The 17,772-nt window shown below is 36.7% G+C and overlaps 1 protein-coding gene across 1 annotated transcript; it reads right to left on the reverse strand.

Annotated features, from left to right (window-relative positions):
• Nucleotides 1-13,424: 13,424 nt before the first annotated feature.
• Nucleotides 13,425-17,016, reverse strand: LOC115919179. Its single transcript, XM_030972293.1, has 2 exons — nt 16,301-17,016; nt 13,425-15,797 (listed from the first exon to the last, which is right to left on the reverse strand). Exons 1-2 carry the CDS (start codon nt 16,605-16,607, stop codon nt 13,645-13,647), a joined length of 2,460 nt encoding a protein of 819 aa, XP_030828153.1. The 5' UTR covers nt 16,608-17,016; the 3' UTR covers nt 13,425-13,644.
• Between the last annotated feature and the right edge of the window lie 756 nt (nt 17,017-17,772).

Below are 17,772 nucleotides of genomic sequence, written 5' to 3' on the forward strand. Positions count from 1 at the left end.
GTAATCTGGTAATATCAGCACTTTGATCAGTCTGTGAATTGTCTAGTAATATTCAATGAAAATTGCCACAAATTACTTATGAATAATATCAATCCAGTTTTCAGAAGATGGCCTTTGATTCAGGGTTAAATTTCAAGAAGCAGGAAGCTAAGTATCAGAAATTCTTGGAGGAGAAGGGAGTATTTTGCTTGGCTCCAAGCACTTTGGGAGGAGTGCTTTCCCTCACACGTTTTTTTTTCTTCTTCATTTCATGAAATGATCACCTCAATTCTAAAAGGCAACAAATTTGACTATGGTAAAGTTTTATTAACATTGATTCTAATTCCTGTTTGGTTTCCCATCCTGCTTCTCTATAGGGGTTCCTAGAACATGGAGATCAGTATAATCAACCATTCTTGTAATTTCTCTGATTAATTCTTCTAGCTATCCAAGGACCAGGCATCATGCCAAATAATACCATATTTTTCAGTGAAGGATTTAACACCTTTTTGGATTAAAAACGTTGTGATGACAATCTTCAGGAGGAAAATCCAGAGTATCTATGACTTCCTGGAGCAAGGGTCATTAACCAGAGTAACAGGATCAACTCTTTCCTGGCCGATGTGCTCTATCTTCTTAGCAATTGATGCAGATAGGACGTTACAGAGCCTCTGCTCAAAGCCAGAAGGGGTTTAACTTGTATAAGTTTAACAGGGTTAACACCCTTCTGGCTCTATCATAGCTTTGGTTGTAAAAGGAGTCCTCATTATCTAATTGGTGGTTGGTGATTTCTTCATACCTTCTTGTAATCTGACTAGAATGGGCGACACCTTACCCTCTAGCTGGTGTCTACGGGTGTCTCCTAGTGACCTCTAGAGACCTCTGAAATACTTCAAACGCTCATCCGCAATTATTTCAGTTCCTGTAGATCCCCAAAGCTGTTTATCTTTACAGAATTTTAACAAGATTTTAACACTGTTAGATTACAATATTCGACCATATATTGCATTCAATGAATGACTTATTGCCCCTAAGAACTGGGTGGTTCCTCTAATTAGCCTGGGGAAATGAGAGAATTTAAAAGTGAATGGGTTAACTTGTTTCCAGTACAGATGAATCTGTTGACTCTACTGTTCTGAATAGAGTTCATATCTATTAAGTGAAGTCATTGTCTAACAATCCAATAACTACATAAAAGTCCCAATGAAAAAACAATGTAAAACAGTTTGGCTGAATTCATGAATGACACATTTGCACTTAATTTCCCTCCCCTTGGTCTTGGCCAGTGCAAGTCTTCTTGACTCTGCTCCCGGAAACAGGGTTTTAGAATGGTTACTCACCAAGTTTTGCCCCTATCCACCTGTTCTTATCCATGGCTAGCTTCCCTATCCATGACTCTGTAAAGCCTCTCGTTATTACCTTAAACCTGGAAAGGATCCACTTTAATTTCTCGTCAGTTGTCTTATCAATCAAAACTCATTATCCTAACAGTGAACATTACGCTAGTTTCTTTTTAGTCACCTTTAAACGTGACAAATTGTGGGATAAAGTGGAAATAGCGTGACTTAGTCATTCCTGATGGGCTTGTTAGATAGTCATTGGTGGCACAAAAGAACCTTTAATACCAAACACATGCTTGTAGCATCACGAGGAAAACTGTCACGCGATACATCCAGCGATCGGAAACAACTTCGTATAAATACTTGTTATTCATGTCTTACAAAAATTCAATATGGACTTGACTCGACTCTTGACTGACATTGTCCGAATTCTGATAAGGAGCGACACTGATTAGTTTTTCCGTGACTGTCTACATGCGGACAGTCATGTCCAAACTCAAGAGTGGTCCAAGAAAGAGGAGAGGGCTGATGCACATCGGCTGTCAGAACTGAGACTTATCCCCTTAATTTTGTCAAGATGACTTTATAAATTGTTGGCAATTGAAAGCAAGACTGTAGTACACTCACGAGTTTAAAAAAGGAAACATTCTGTATAGCCATGAGGACTACAAAAGAGTTTGTTCACACATGTATTATATTTTCTCTCAAATTAACTCCTTACAAAAACAATATCATTATAATGTTTAACTCTTTTATATTTCGTTAAATCAGTATCCTCAACTTCAAGCTAAACACTCAAACAAAAGCAAAAAGAAGAAAACAAACAAATTATTTTGTTAGTGTTATTATTCTAAAATCAGACATTCCATATTGCATTATCATGTTTATAACCAAAACTAGAACTTGGCAAACAAAATGATGGGTTTACTTTCCTCCTCCAACTGGCTCTGACACCATTCCACACACAACGTCACATCACCATTAGGCCTTCATTCATGTATCCCATGCTCCAATTATGCTGGGTTAATGTCATATGAGAGGCGGATAATCATATTGTATTTACATTGAGCGCAGTAGGACTCCCCACTAATCATCCATTATTCCCATAAACATTCCTTAGTTTAACCCTTTGCTTGCTACCAGTGGTAAATTCAGCCCAATGATTGGATCGTTGATAATGTAACAATGTTAGTTTTAATTAGGAAATTCAACTATTTCCTTTGTAAAAAATGGGACTATGCATTGTAAAATTGGTTCTATGGAAGGTATACTTAACTCCCAATGTGTATCAATAAAATGAATACACTAATATTTCCAAATAAGAATTACTTCCTGATTGATAGATTAAGTTCTATTTTGACAAACATGTATTTCCCATTTGTGTTTGCATAATTTCTATAAAGCACTATGTGCATTATTTCATTTTCGAGTCTTAAAATAGACCCTAAATTTACACTGTGTAAAAAGGAAAGATACAGGGCTTACAGTTCAATGAACTGATCCTCCATTGGTATATGTCATGCAGAATGTGATTTAGAATGCATGTAAACGAAACAATCCAATAGTTCCAACAGTATTATGATACAAGATATAACTTCACATGAAAGTCTTCATATTTCTTGTTCTACCTTTTACCATGAGATGAAAATGTAACCAGTAGTCAGCTAGCACTCGCATTTCAAATGTTATCAATGTATTATATTCATATTGTCCATCAAGCAAACTGACTTTCAATCTTTCCTCATCATACCAGAAGTTATGTTATTGTCTTTTAAAGTAGGATATAATCTCTATGTCTAGATTCATATCTTAGTAGCTGCATATATTTGAGCCCTGTATGATCACTATCTATCTAGTTCAATGCCTCATATCGACATTACTTCAAGAAAACACAGACCGTCTTGGGAGATGCTGACCTAGAATCTACGACAAAACTTTGAACAGATCTCTCTAAATGTTGAAACAAATGTAAATCCTTGAAAACATTTATATGTCACATTTGTTAGTCTTCCAGGATGCATTCTACAAGTGGCAAAGTTGACTGGACAAAATCTATTTGTTTCAGAAGGGAAATTCTAGCAAATCCAGCATCAGACATGACTTGGATGACATGGATTGTAATACATCCCTTGATAATTCTTTACTGGTCTGGGTCGATAAAAATAGAAACTAAAAACTTGATGAAGTCTCAGTCACCCCCTGTCTGTGTAGAGCATGTTTTGATATTTCCTTCTGCAATTATTAGCAACGGGAAAAAGTGATTGCCAATGCTAGTTGGAAATATAATTGAACACTTAAAGTTTCTCCTAGATAAACAAGCCTAATAGCTCCTCCAAAGATGAATTAGCATGCTTAATTGGTCTAATTCTGCATTTTACTCACCAAATTCAAGCTCTTATCCTTATTGATTCAAGGTAGTGTATGGTTCTTATCCTTCTAAGTATTCAAATGATATTCATCTTAATAAGAATCCTAAAGGCAATTATAATAGTATGAAAGTCTGACCTAGCTATTGCCGGTTTACTTTATCAGAACAAACAAAATTCCTGGCTAATTTATAATCAAACTTTATTACTGGACCGAAGATCACAAGATAGGGGGTTTGAATCCCAGTCTGGCCCTAAGGTCCTGTGGCAAGACATTATTCTACAGCTGCCACTCTCCACCCAGGTGTAGGTGGCACAACAGAGTTGTGGGTTTGTTAGAGGATTATAAAAGATGAGGGATTATAAAAGAAAATGAGGGATTTGTTACACCATTCACAGCAAATTAATGCTGAAACTTGTACTATTTTTGAAAAAGGGATCAAAGCTGAAAGCCTTCAGTGAAAATCATAATGGTTTTGACCTACAAGATGCATGTCTGTGGTTATGAGCTAATCATTGAGCAGATGTGTATCAATCAGATTATTCACAATGCAGGTATCTGTATGGCAATAGTTTTAACAATCCAATGCATGCACAGATCTGACATTTTGCAATGAAAAGGTTACTGTACTTTGTGTAAACCATGTACAGGGGACAGGCTATCCAAGGGCAACAAGATTCTGACAATGAATAATGATACATTGGAATAGTATTACTTTCAATTTTCAGACATCAAAAGAAAGAACTATAACCAAATTGAAAAATGTATAATTCAATGCATTACGCAGCAAGATAAAATATTCTCACAGTAAAAATCATTTCAAAGAAACTGTAAGGCGAAGTCAATGCAGAAAAATCAAAGATCTATAACATTTTGGTTGTAATTTTGATGTCCGGTCCGGTACATTATATATCATATGATATATTATATCCTATTATCTCATCTTAGACTGCAATTCCTAAATTCCAACCCTAGAACCAACCTGGCTATCCACAATACTGCAAATCATCCTGTCTCTTGCATTAAGCCTTCACATCCCAAAAATTGAGAAACACTCCTAAAATTGGTGTCAGGAGTGGGATAAGGGGGCTGGAGGATGTCAACAAGGGGGACATTGCATGTAGTGAGATGATGGGGGAAAGGGGATATAGAGAGACATGGTCATATGACCCAAACAGCAGGTTCCTTCCTGTGAGTGTGAAGGGGTATTGATCTATTTATGGGGAAGGATTGATCCACCCCAAGGCTGAAAGCAAAACTAACTCCCTCTTTGATTTTCTCTGAGATGAGAAAACAACAACAACCCCACCAAAGATGCAGCTACACAGTAATTCCAAATTTGTACATTATTTGTTTTTTCATCATTGAAATCATTATTCCCCAAACTGTTTTATTATGGAATAAAAGGAGGAACAAGAATGTAGAAGAAGGAAATGGTGGCTCCTAAAGCTGACCACAGAAGAACTGAAAAAAACGTAAATGCAAGGTTGCACATGACATTGCTACCCAAATCAAGGAAATACCATTGGAAAGTAAAAGACAAAGTCATTTTAGTTTGCAATTATCATTGAGATATGTCCTTTAACTTTTTCACCACAAAAACTATTAGCTAATCTCACTGACCTAATATAAAAGCAATTAGTGTGGCCTAATAATACTATAGTTCCAACCTAAAAACAGAAAGCAAATTTCATACAAGCTACCTAATGGTAGGTACCTGTGGTCAGTTTCTGTAAACCATCAAAATATTCATGGACATATCATAGAGTGTTAATTTAACAACACGTGTTTCAACAAGATGTCCCCAAGCAAGACCCCTGGTGCCTCCAATTTTTAATTCAAACTGTTTGAGTTGCATGACAAAGACAGAAGATTTCTTTTTGCTTCAAAAAATGCTTGTTGTCATACAAACAATTTATTGGATTTTTAAACAAAAACAAATTCAGATTGGAACATTCAAATTCAGATTGGAACATTCAAATGTATTCTTTCCTATTTCTGTTTATCTCTCCCTTCACTCTCTCTCTCTGTTTGTTTTTCTCCATTTCCTTGTTTATTTGGTTTCAGTCATAGTTTAGTATTTTGTTTTTGCTCCTACTAAATTCCTTTTTTCCTTTTTAGTTTTTAAGCTTCATGTGATCTGCATCATCAACTCTATTAGTCCACAATAAAATAAAATAATCATACAGTAAATACATTGAGTAGAAATAAATACCACTGTGTGCTTGCCAGGAGGAAACAGGAAATGAACACACAAATGTTGTCAGATCTGCAATTCTTTTTTTACATTTAAAAAAAAAATAAAATGCTAGAGAAATACATTTTTGCTGTTACTGATGAACAGACTAAAATGTGTTGTGAAGAAATTTATAGAAATTAATATTACTGGGCGTGTATCCATTTTGCTGGGCACACCGACGATGCATCAACAGACCCCTGACTTACAAAAAAAAAAGTTCACTTCAGTACAGATTGGAAGGGAGCTAGTGAACCAAAAGAGAAAGCCCTTTGCCAATGCTTCTCGCTGTGAGATCACCTCAATCATGGCAGATAGTTTTCCTGTCGCAGGAAAGGCACTCTACGATTAAAATCTCTTTTCCGGGAGTATTTACCAAACTCGACCTTACTTCAATATCCCCTCAAACAAAATAGTAGTAAACATAAAATAGGAATATTTCCATACTGCCGCAATAAGTTAAACATTCATCCCAACCACAAATACAAGCATACATAAAAAGTTCTACATACTGCTACAATAATTTACACATGTAAATATAAATACTCGCATTGTGTGGGATGGGGGGACTCTTATTTAAGTAATTTTCAAATACATTGTCTAATTTCTTTTTGATATACCTCATCCTGTAATAGTGCAATTCCAATACATCATTGGTGATCTGACATTAGCTACGGTGACAATGGCTCAGGGCTTTTTAGGGGTCATAATGATATGGTTAGGGTTAGGGTAAGCTGGGGTTGCAAGCAGGTTTTAGGTTAGTTCTAGGATTAGGATTAGGCATGGTTTTGAGTCTGATCATGAAATCCAAAATTTGGTTAGTTTAGGAAATTACCGCAGAGCAATTGTCAAAGGAGCAAGTGTCAAACAACCATTTCAATACATCAATTATTATCTTGCGTTTCCTTATGATGATCTTTAATAATTCAATGCATCGCTTTACTTTATATTTGTCTCATATAAATGAAGTTTTGCAACAATAAATATATTTATATACTACTTTCAAAACAATAACAAATGTATTTTAGTCTTGACCTCTATGATACAAGTAGTTGTAAATATAACTGACTTTACATAGTCATATGAAATCGCAGGGGAGTAATTAGCAGATTGATGGACATGGGCTGGAGTAGCAATGGATAATTAGCAGGCTTCCTTCGGTGCAAATGATGCCGAGGCTACAAGCCAAAGGTTGATTGCTACAAAGGCGTTAACCCCAGCACAAAGGCCTTGCACTAATATCCTTCTGCTTTTGAAATAATTATATAGAAGATTACTGAGGAAGGTCTAGACCTTTCTTGATAATTTCTGGCTACTTAGGCTTGATTGGCATTACATAACTCAACTCATTAGCATATCCCTTTTATGGTGGTCATGTGATATGTGGTCACATGACTGATTTATCTGCTATAGCTGGCCAATACCTGGTGCTGTAAATATATCTCACATCCTTCTTTCCAAGGGAACTAACACAGGGAGCATTGCAAAACATGACTTTTGAATGTCATTGCAGGAACACATCTGTATATGGGTTCAAGGTCGCCAAACTGTAATCTAATTTGTCTAAACATTTCATTGAATCCATTAAAAAAGAATGTTCCATGTAATCCAATTGTGTGTCAATTGAATATACAGACTATGATGTGTACTTTTTCCACTTCATCTGTTCATCAATATTAGACCAATGTTTGTCAGTAAAGTGCAAAATTTAGCCTTCACATTAACCTAACAGGATGTTACAGAGAATGTCCATTTATGATTTCTAAAGAATACTACATTTCTGCAACAGTGAACACACTCATAGTTTAGAATAGTAATTCATGGGGGATTTCATCAGATATCAGATTTATAAGAGATTACTCTATTTTCAACTATCTAGTATTCAACATAATTCTAATACACATGATTCAAATAGATATATGAAATATAAGATTTCAAAAAATTGTTTTATAGAGTATTTAAAAGTGAAACCGGGTAATAATTTTGCATCAAAAAATATTCCCAAATACTTACTGTAGGCACCTCAGTCAGTCACTGCATAGGCATATTTCTTTCCAGCAATGAATTTTCATTGTCCATTTTAATACAAGAATACTAGAAGAAAAAAACATCCTCAAATCAGCCTCTTACATAATATCTCATGTATCTGTTTCCTGGTCCGTTTCCTGATCAGCCTAACTCATGTAATTGAACAATTTTAAACTTGTCTGATGGACACATCAATTGGCTCTTCAGAGCAGTAATTCCTTCCTAATTTCATTCCAATGAGTATTTATTGGCACTCTAAACAATGGTGAGAGGTATTTTAGTAGAAGTCTGTATAAAAAAAGCATATTTTCAGCTCAGAATCACAGTTTTTAAAACACTTACTTTTAAACACAAATTTGTGTAAATATATATTTTTTTACCTGCCTTGAATTTACATGTATGTAAGATCTCCAATATCAAACATAGAATAGGGTACATTTTGAAACATCATATTCCTAAACTTATTGTATGGATAATTGACGGGTGCAAAGTATTTTTCAAATCAGCAAATTTTGACGCTCGTTTCAGGTTCTGATTCTGCCTTTGAAAAGTTATATGAACGCAGCCATAAATTAGAGGGGAAATTGGTCATTACTCCTGACATATATCTTGTCAGCGTTGGACTGTGGTTTGGGGTGCGTTTCTTCTTTATCAAAACTGAAGCACATGGTCAAGACAAGGTCATTACAGGTATTTCAGCAGACGATGAGAGCAAATTGGCAATAAATGGGAGTAATTTGAAGATACCCCCACGCACCTTCTATCTATTCCAAGTTATCCTTGTGGGAGCTAAGCCCAAATATTGCACGCTCGCAAATCAATATTCAGACCATCTCACCCAACTGCAAAGTATAATGCTTAAGCAATATCTTGGACCATGTAAGGAGAGAAAAATATTTAAAAATCATCCCTGAGATTGCATTAATCACTATGTAGGAGTATGTAGCAATTTCTTAAAGTTATATATATGTATAGGTGCCCCCTTTTTTCTAGCAAGTTTTGCCGTTTTGCTTTGGTGCCCCCCCCCCCCCACTTTGGAAGATGCTCCCCCGCCCCTGGCCTGCCTAAGCTGACATCCCTTTGGCATGATTGCTACTCGTCAGTGGTGCTATACATTTATATCGCTGCCAAAAACTTGAACATGCATGACACTTCCTAATGCTGTTATGTGTAGTCAAAAACTAGTAGTCAAAAATACATAGGCGTTCTTTCAATCACACAATCAAAGTCACATTGAATGCCTAACAATATCTATTACAGTATAATGGTGTCGAATTTAAAATAAAGTGTAAACATTCATCAGTCATTAAATTTGTAGAGACATTCAAAAAGATTTAAGACTCCATTAAAATTAGTCTTACTACTGAGAAACAGGAAGGGGTGATTTCAAGTACCCTCAAAACCCTTAGCTGGAATATAATCACTAGGCGCATTTATACTGTCAAATACCTCATTTTGAAAAGTCGCGATGTTTCGTGCACCCGGTTACACTTGTGCTGAAACATCACCGACGGAGCTGTTCAGCGATGTTTTGGCGTGTTCCGGTTGGTAATGCGCATGTGCAGTCTTCCCGACCTTTGACCTCGGCCTGCTATAAGATTTTTAGCGCGCGCAATTTCCAGCTAGCGCTATAGCTAGCTAAATAGCGATACATCCCATGCGCATGCATGCGATATGTTTTGTTTATCTCGCGTGTAGTATTTGAGGCAAGAGTGGATAAGTTACGAAGTACGGACTACGGCTGCTGATTCAGTTTACCCAAATTCAATCGAAATCTAGTAGTAAAAACGATATGGGAAGGTTAAGAAAATCATCGTTGTTAATTGTTAATTTCATGCTTTCACTCGATTTCTCTGAAGCCCTTTTCCCCACGTTTGCAGGGACGCTTGGAAGTCTGGTGGAGGAGCTCTCCCTGCCTCCACATCGAAATCAAGAACTTCATCTCATCATCAGTCCAATGGGAATTGTTCACTTCCATATTAATTAATCTAACAAAACACTCAAATACTACTACTAGACAGATATGGCCAGACGGGAATAACGAAGATTGAATAAAGGATGAGTTAACGGAATTGGAACAAACGGAGCTGAATGAACGGATAACACGCGCGACGATGGAAATGCTATAAATATCACACGGGAAGAACGTGGTTTAAAAGAGCGCGGGTAACAATCCGGAAGTGCCGGAAGTCACGTGCCTAACATCGCGATGTTACAACTGCGAGCGGTTATACTTGCCAAACACGCCAAAACACGCCAAAACACGCCAAAAGATCACACTTCGTTTTGGAATGTTTGGGGCTTGGCATGTCTGCCGGTAAAGCGTAGTTGCCCTTGGTAACATCGCGGCCAGGCTCCGGTTTGGCATTTTTTGGCGTGTTTGGATGACAGTGTAACTGCCCCTAATGTTTACTTTGATTTTGATATAATGGTATAAACCCATCTTGTGTTTTTTGGGGGGAAGTGTGCAACACACAGTTGGCCGTGATGCATCATCATAGGACATAAAATATCCAATAAAAAAAGATAAAACCCTTTTATTGCGGAAACAATCCAAATCTGCAGGCTCCAGAAGGCTCTAGCCATAATTGACCAGATTCCTTTCTGACTGGTCTCAGAAAATCAAACTTTTAAGGTTACATATTTTCCTGCTTCTTTTGAAGTAGACAAAAAGAAGAAGTAGAATTTGATTTTAAGCAAACCATCCATGCTAACTTTTTCAATAGATACACTTATAAAATCCAAAAAAGACTCAACATTAATTTAAAACATTTAATCACAGTCCATATTTTGTGAATATTCAGGGTTTTTTTTTTTTTTTATGAAGAGAAAGACAAAATTAAGTGACATTCCCTGTTTCAAAGAAAAAGTTTTTGGTTTATTGAGAGCCAGAAGGCCATTTACTCTGTGTGATTTATAAGTGAATGCTCTTCTGGCTCCAAATAGATGATATTTTTGCTACAAGATATTAGTACTACTTCATGTGTAGATACTCAAAAATGCTCTCAAAACTCGTTTGTTAAGATTTGCTTTCCAGTTGAATTAGTTTTATGTTGGAATGTATTTCATTTTGTGTATTGTTGCGTTTGTTAATTTTCTTCTCTACCTGCCTTGAGAACATTAATTAATATCGGAGTAAGGGGTGTATACATGAAAATAATCTGTATTATCATTATTATTTCCCCTGCATTGATGTATAAAGAAAAAAACATATGGAAAGAAAACAGACTTGGTATAAATAGAATGAAATCTTCCATCTTTATTCTTTAAATAGTGGTATTTTAAGTTTGAAGCAATGAATAGAACTGCTGTGGTCATCTTTATTGTTCTTCCATCCGTTTGAATCAATACCCTAAATCTCTGTCCAGTATTATTTGCTTTCAATAGCGAGTGTGCAAATCTGAATCAATCTTCAAGAGTTGACAACCTCATGGGGGTGGTGAATAAATGGTATTAGTTTTGTTTTGTCCTGATACCCGACTGTCTCCAAAAGGTCTATGATATATGTGTCTCTTTATATCATCTATATCTCTAATTCACAATCTCACCAATATACCCCTCCCCCTCCCGGCCTCCCCTTCACTTTATCTCTTTTTTTTTGTTCTCTCCTTCTTTATTCTTTATTCTCTCTCTCTCTCTCTCTCTCTCTCTCTCTCTCTCTCTCTCTCTCTCTCTCTCTCTCTCTCCCCCCCCCCACCAGCAGTATGTCCCTCTCTGTCCTTCTCTTGCACTTTCTTTTCCTTTCCTCTTCTCATCTCTGTTTATTTATTCCTCTCTCCCCAGTCTCCTTCCCTCCTCTTTCACTTTCATATCTTATTCCCTCTTTCTCTTTCTATCTTAATGCACAGTTTAACAATCAAAGTGAAAGATAGTTTCTTAAAGATAAAAAAATCTCAATGCATCAAGAATGAATGAATATAAATAATCTAGGAAGTTTTGATCAATATGTTGAAAGGATGTTTCAACAATCTTTTCTATGCACAGAAAGATAGAATGATTTCTGAAGCATCTTTCTGTGAATGATAAGCCGAGAAGTAGAAGCAGAATGCACAGTCATTCTATAAACTTATCTACACTTTTCACACTTATGTCAGGAAATCTTTGAGAGCTACATAGTTGAAGTTCAAATCATAGTTATTTCATGGAAATATAATTTCTAACCAATTTTGTTTGAAAACGATTTCAGCAAGCATCATAAGAAGTAATCTATTTAAGTAATGAGATGATTTGCAAATTGTGATAAGGTGGTTCGTGATGTTAAGATTTGTCTTAGGTTGGATAATAAAATCTGAACAGTGAAGTCACTTAAGATTTTTGTCTTTGATTTTAGGAAATTTGGAGAGGAAATTTGGAGATGAAAGTTGGTTTAGAGAATGACTAATGGAAAGCAGGACAGCAGGACAAATTGAGGGGAGGGGAGGGGAGAGGGGGGGGGGGGAGATACAGGTAGATGAATCCAAATGTATGTGCTGTATTCTTAATGGCAATTGTAACTGCTCCTAAAACTGACAACTTTCTGAGAAATTAATAAAAAAAAGGAGGAGCAATCATCACTTCCAGGCAGAATTGCTGAATTATTATATTTATTATGAATGAAATCTCTAAATAATAATTAACAGCTTTTGTGTTTCTGTAAAACTTACAATTTGTGTATAATATCCATGACTTAAATAGAGGGAGAGGTTGGTTTCTGGAATGATCCTGCTAGCTGTAGAAGCCATTATTGGTATATGAGACAGGATGAAGGGGGCCACGGCCGGCCGCCAGGAAGGGCGTAGCTCCTCATTGGATGAGACTACCATGACTAGATTAACAGATTTCACATCAAGGTGTGATGTCAGAAAACATGTTGTTTTCAAGAAGGTGCTTTTAAATTTTCATTTTTCAGGGTTCAGGATTCTTTATCTCTCTTCTTTCTTTCTTTCTCCCTCTCTCTCTCTCTCTCTCTCTCTCTCTCTCTGACATCAATTTTGTCTATGATTATTACAGAATGAATGCATTACTTATTGGATGTAATATGACATATATGGAACACAAAGGCTTTATATCAATAATTCCATGTTACCAGCATGTTAATTCCCAACATAGATTAAATTCTATTTAAATTTATCTTGCGTACTTTATATTCATAACATAAGTAGGACATCATTCTGTAAAAGCAAAACTGTACTAGGGATACCTCCACAAATCCACCGTAATAATATACAACAAAATGGAGCTGCTTTTCCTCTTTTAAAGTGAGGTATATAAAAATCCAACAAAAATTTGACCATTCTACTAGATAGTGATCAGGGATGTGAGTGCAGCAAACTAAAAAAAGAGGAGATTTGCAAAGCGTAGCGAGCAGACTCATACCCAATGGCTGGGGGTCCAGGAACAAAGCCCCTAATGGGGGTCGAGGGGGCAAAGCCCCCCGAAACCAGAGGTTTTTGCATTTTAAAATGTAGAGAAAACACTATTTCATAGGGGTAAGATTATAATTTTACAATGTTTTAAACATTTAATTTTCCATATTATTTACAATATACATAATAGAGTACATAGAGCATCATTTACTAAATTTCTTCACCATTCCATATGATACCAAATCCAGAAACATCTTCTATTATGGTCTACAATAAAAAATGATTAACGTACCTAAAGTTAAGTATTTGATGCTCTAAGTATTTCTCATTTGCTAGTTCTTTACTCCAGTCATTTTTTTTTCAGTACTTTTTTGCTACTAGAAGGTAGTTCATGCATTTCAGATTTCCTTTTCTCCACTTTCTTCATCAGTTTATGTGTGTGCTCCACCCGTGCCTTGTCAGCATCTTCAATTGCTTTCTCCTTAGTTTGTTTCTTTGAAGGACAAGCAGACTTTCTGGGTACAGTTTGTGACATTCCAGACTTGTGTTCCTTTTCCTGTACATATGACTTGTATGCTGATCTCATATTCTTGCAGAGTTTGGGATTTACCTGATCTTTCAGGTAATTTTTTCTTCTGAAATATCTGATTCCTGATTTTCCACTTGCTGTTAACTCATACTTCACTGTTTGTATGGATGAAAATGTTTCAATGTGCAAGTTGGGCCTTTCAGTGTTTAGAACATTCCCCATTATACTGAAAGATGACTCCACCTGTGGTCCATGAAAGCAACTAACCAGTGCCAGTGCCACTCTTGTCATAACTGGATATTTCTCTCGTAATGAACTCCAGAATATGTCTATTCTCTCTTCTGTATTAACAATTTCTTTGTCTGTATTATACTGCCTTGCTTCCTTCTCATATTCATGAGTTTGCACATCTTTCAGAGCAAATGCCACTAATTGTGGTAGCTGGAGTAAGCGCTGGAGTGTGATTGTGTGGCCTCTACATGCTGGATCAATAGCTGAAGCACACCTCAGCAGTTTGTTGTTCACTGGCATCTTTCTCTGTAAGGTTTGACCACATTTCAGATATGCAGTCTTTAGCTTGTTCACTAGTTCACTTGCAGCAGGTCCCTGTAAATTCTCCTTGATGTACCTGACGAGGAACACCGCATTGTCAGGTAGTATGTTCTCCTCACTCACATTTACTTTATGCAAGGCTTGTGTGTTCAAGATTTCAGGTTTAATGAAACATACAAGAAAGTCCTTCAGTAAATCCTGCTGTTTGTCATTGAGTTTGTGGACAAGTGGTGTCACAGACTGAAAATACAGGACATACTTCTTGAGCATAGGAAGAATGGAGGTGTAAATGTGGAGAAGTACTTTGGTTTTACTCGGGGTATGGAACAGCTTCTTCACAATCCTCTTCTTACGGTCTTTTCCAGCCTGGGTCATTGTTTTTGTCTTATTTGACATTTTAGACTGATGTTTACAGATTTCCTTCTTTACTGATTCACTGATTGAATGTTTTTGATACATGCTATCAACAACTGGGAGATAAGTTGAACTGTCTGATCCAGACAAAAAGGGATAGTAAAAAAGTATCAGAGCATCTAGCAATCGAGATGTATCTACACAAACATCGTATACAGAAAGCCACCTATGGGGCACATATCGCTCTGGAATTGTTGCTTTGATGCCCAGTGCATCACAGATGAAACGCAAGACCTCTTTTTGGTCACTGGACCACTTGAAATCAGTATAGATGTCATTGAGAAGTCCCTCGATGTAGTTATCAAATCCATGGCAGAAGGCTTTTGCAGCATTATGTGCGTGGTGGCATGAGTCTCCATCTATGTCAAGCAACTGAGGAGCTTTCTTACTTCTAATGCGTGTTTCAAGTCCACTTTTTGAACCGCGCATGACGGCACAAGAGTCCATCAAAATAGAAACCAAGTTCTCCCATTTAAGGGAATACTTATCAAATAGAGCTACTAAATGATTGTACAGAGTCTCGCTGTTTACGGTCACTACTTTAAAAGATGACAGATGTTTTGTGACTACTTTGTTCTCCTTCTCTGAAAAATAACTGACTAGGACAGTTACAACGCGTTGATTTGTCTCACTTGTGCATTCATCAATATTCAGTGAGAAGTGAGAGGATTTCAAATCCTCAATGAGTTCTTCATGAAATGTTTTTGATAATCCATGGGTCATCTTATACGAAGCTGTAGTTCTGTCCATTGATAAATTTTCGAGCACTTGTTTATCTTTGGCAAGTTCTTGGTTAAGATGAATAAGATCATTCACGATTGAAAATGGCAGGGAATGTTCAGCTGTAAACGCAAGTATGGTTGCTTCTGCATATGCCTGTCTGTCGGGCAATGACACATTTGGCTCAGAGAGTCCACCTTTCAACTGTTGTTCATGCTTATCCAATTGTTTTTTGAACATGGGGTGAATTCCATATGTTGATGTAGTAGTCATTGGTTGTTTTTGACCTACAAGACAAACAAAAAAAAAATATATAAATAAATGAATAAATACAAAAAAGGCAAACTCATGAACAAGGTTACATTCATATACATGCACCTGCCCAAGTATCACTGTACTCACCCCAAATTCTTTGAAAATAAGTATGTTCTGTACGAAATAATGCATGACAATATATGCCAACATTTATATGTAGAAATGAACAAATCAAATTCCTGCCCACACACACACACACACACCCATCACATGAAAATTTGGGCAGCATAACACCCCCCTAGGCACTGGCCAGCAAAATCACTGATGCCATTCAAATGACATGATTTGACACATGTAACTTGAATGTACCAGTCTTATTAATAAAACTTTCCAGTATAATTATAAAAATGCATAGGCCTACAGCACAAACAAACAACAACAAAAAACACACACACACACAAGAAAACAATTTGATCAGTTAAAGGATTTTGAGGGGTCCGCGATTCTAATTTCTAAAATACAATTGTAAACTCACCTGGAAGTAAAGTATTTGCTGCTCTCAGTTTCAAAACTTTTTGGTGTGCAACAGAGTCCAAATGATCAGTCAATGAAACTCGTCCACGAGAACCATATTTGCACTCCTTATCACACACTACGCACACGGCGTAGCCAGCTTTTTTTACAAGACGGAAAGAGTGAGAAAGTTTTTGATCTTTGTGCGTGAAGTCCATCCAAGACCATTTCCATGGATTTTTAACCAGTGGATCCCGCTTATCTTCCTCCAATGATTCCGAGTCCAATTTCGTTCCTCGCTCAATAAAATTCCGATCTCGAGTTGCCATGTTGTCTCATATTTCACAGATTTTCTTTGAAAGTAATACATATTTCCAAAAGAGAACGCCGATTCTGATTGAAATATCGTAACAAAAATCAATAGCACACTGCACGAAGACATGTGAATCAATGCAAACACCGTACCGTAGATAGTATAGCGATCGAAATGCACGGTACGCCCGGCGCACGCGGCGCGCTGAGCTAGCAATACTCGATGCAGGCGCTGTACTATCTTTGAAGCAGGCGCGCGCGCGCGCTTTTGCTTTTGTATTAGTCTCGCATTCGCAGACCCTTAAAGTAATAAGTTGTCTTGGGGCAAAACGCGGATTTTTTCAATGGAGAAAATAAAAACGCGACGGGGCGATCTAAAAACGCGGAAATTCGCGGAAACGCGGAACTCTCACATCCCTGAGTGATGATTCACAAGAATATGATGTTGGTTGGTTGGTTAGTAGTTCATTTTTATGATTATAAAATATGAAATAAAAATATAAAAACACATAAAGAAACAGAGCACTAAAGTATTTTACATGGACCAAAGAACCAAAGAAAGTTAAAATGAAAGTAAAGATCGTGGGATAACCCACTTCAGATCAACCAATATTTAATCTGTTCTTCTTCGGGGTCCCCAAAAAACTACAACATGATGTAAATTGCAGATTTATAACTGTTTTGTTAGCATGATCAGGCATATCATAACAAGTCGTTCATTTCTGTGCTATCCGACTGCTCAAAAGTCAACGAAAAATACTGCGTTTCCACGTTCGTTCTTGTCCTTTATATCTTCCACACATTCTCTTTTTTTCCTTTCTTTTACCATATCCGGGAATGAGGTGAAATTTTGTCACGCTTCAACGAACCCTAAACCATAAAGGAAACTCGACATCCCTTTCAAAACACTTGGAAATCTTGACATTGAAACTCGTTAAAATAACCTCATAGCTTCCACAACATTTCCTAGTGAATTTCCTAAAGAAAACAATGCCAAATTACTCCCAATTTCCTCGATTTGATGGTTGGTTTCAACTGACGAACCTCTAAAGTGCAAAACTTAGAGGGCACTGGAGAGGATATGCTGCAGCAATAAGAGAATGTTACAAAGTTATTTACAAAGGTATATATTCAGATTGTTTACTTTCCATTTGATCTACATGAATCTATATAAAAAAAGAA

The sequence above is a fragment of the Strongylocentrotus purpuratus genome, unplaced genomic scaffold, assembly GCF_000002235.5.
Source record: "Strongylocentrotus purpuratus isolate Spur 01 unplaced genomic scaffold, Spur_5.0 spur5_scaffold_6, whole genome shotgun sequence".
Classification (NCBI taxonomy): Eukaryota; Metazoa; Echinodermata; class Echinoidea; order Camarodonta; family Strongylocentrotidae; genus Strongylocentrotus; species Strongylocentrotus purpuratus.

What these genes read in the sequence shown, in the direction of transcription:
- LOC115919179 (XM_030972293.1), bottom strand. Translation starts at nt 16,607, where the DNA reads ATGGCAACTCGAGATCGGAATTTTATTGAGCGAGGAACGAAATTGGAC. An exon ending in AGCAAATACTTTACTTCCAG is followed by an intron (nt 15,798 to 16,300) that starts GTGAGTTTACAA and finishes TTTGTCTTGTAG; the next exon opens with GTCAAAAACAACCAATGACT.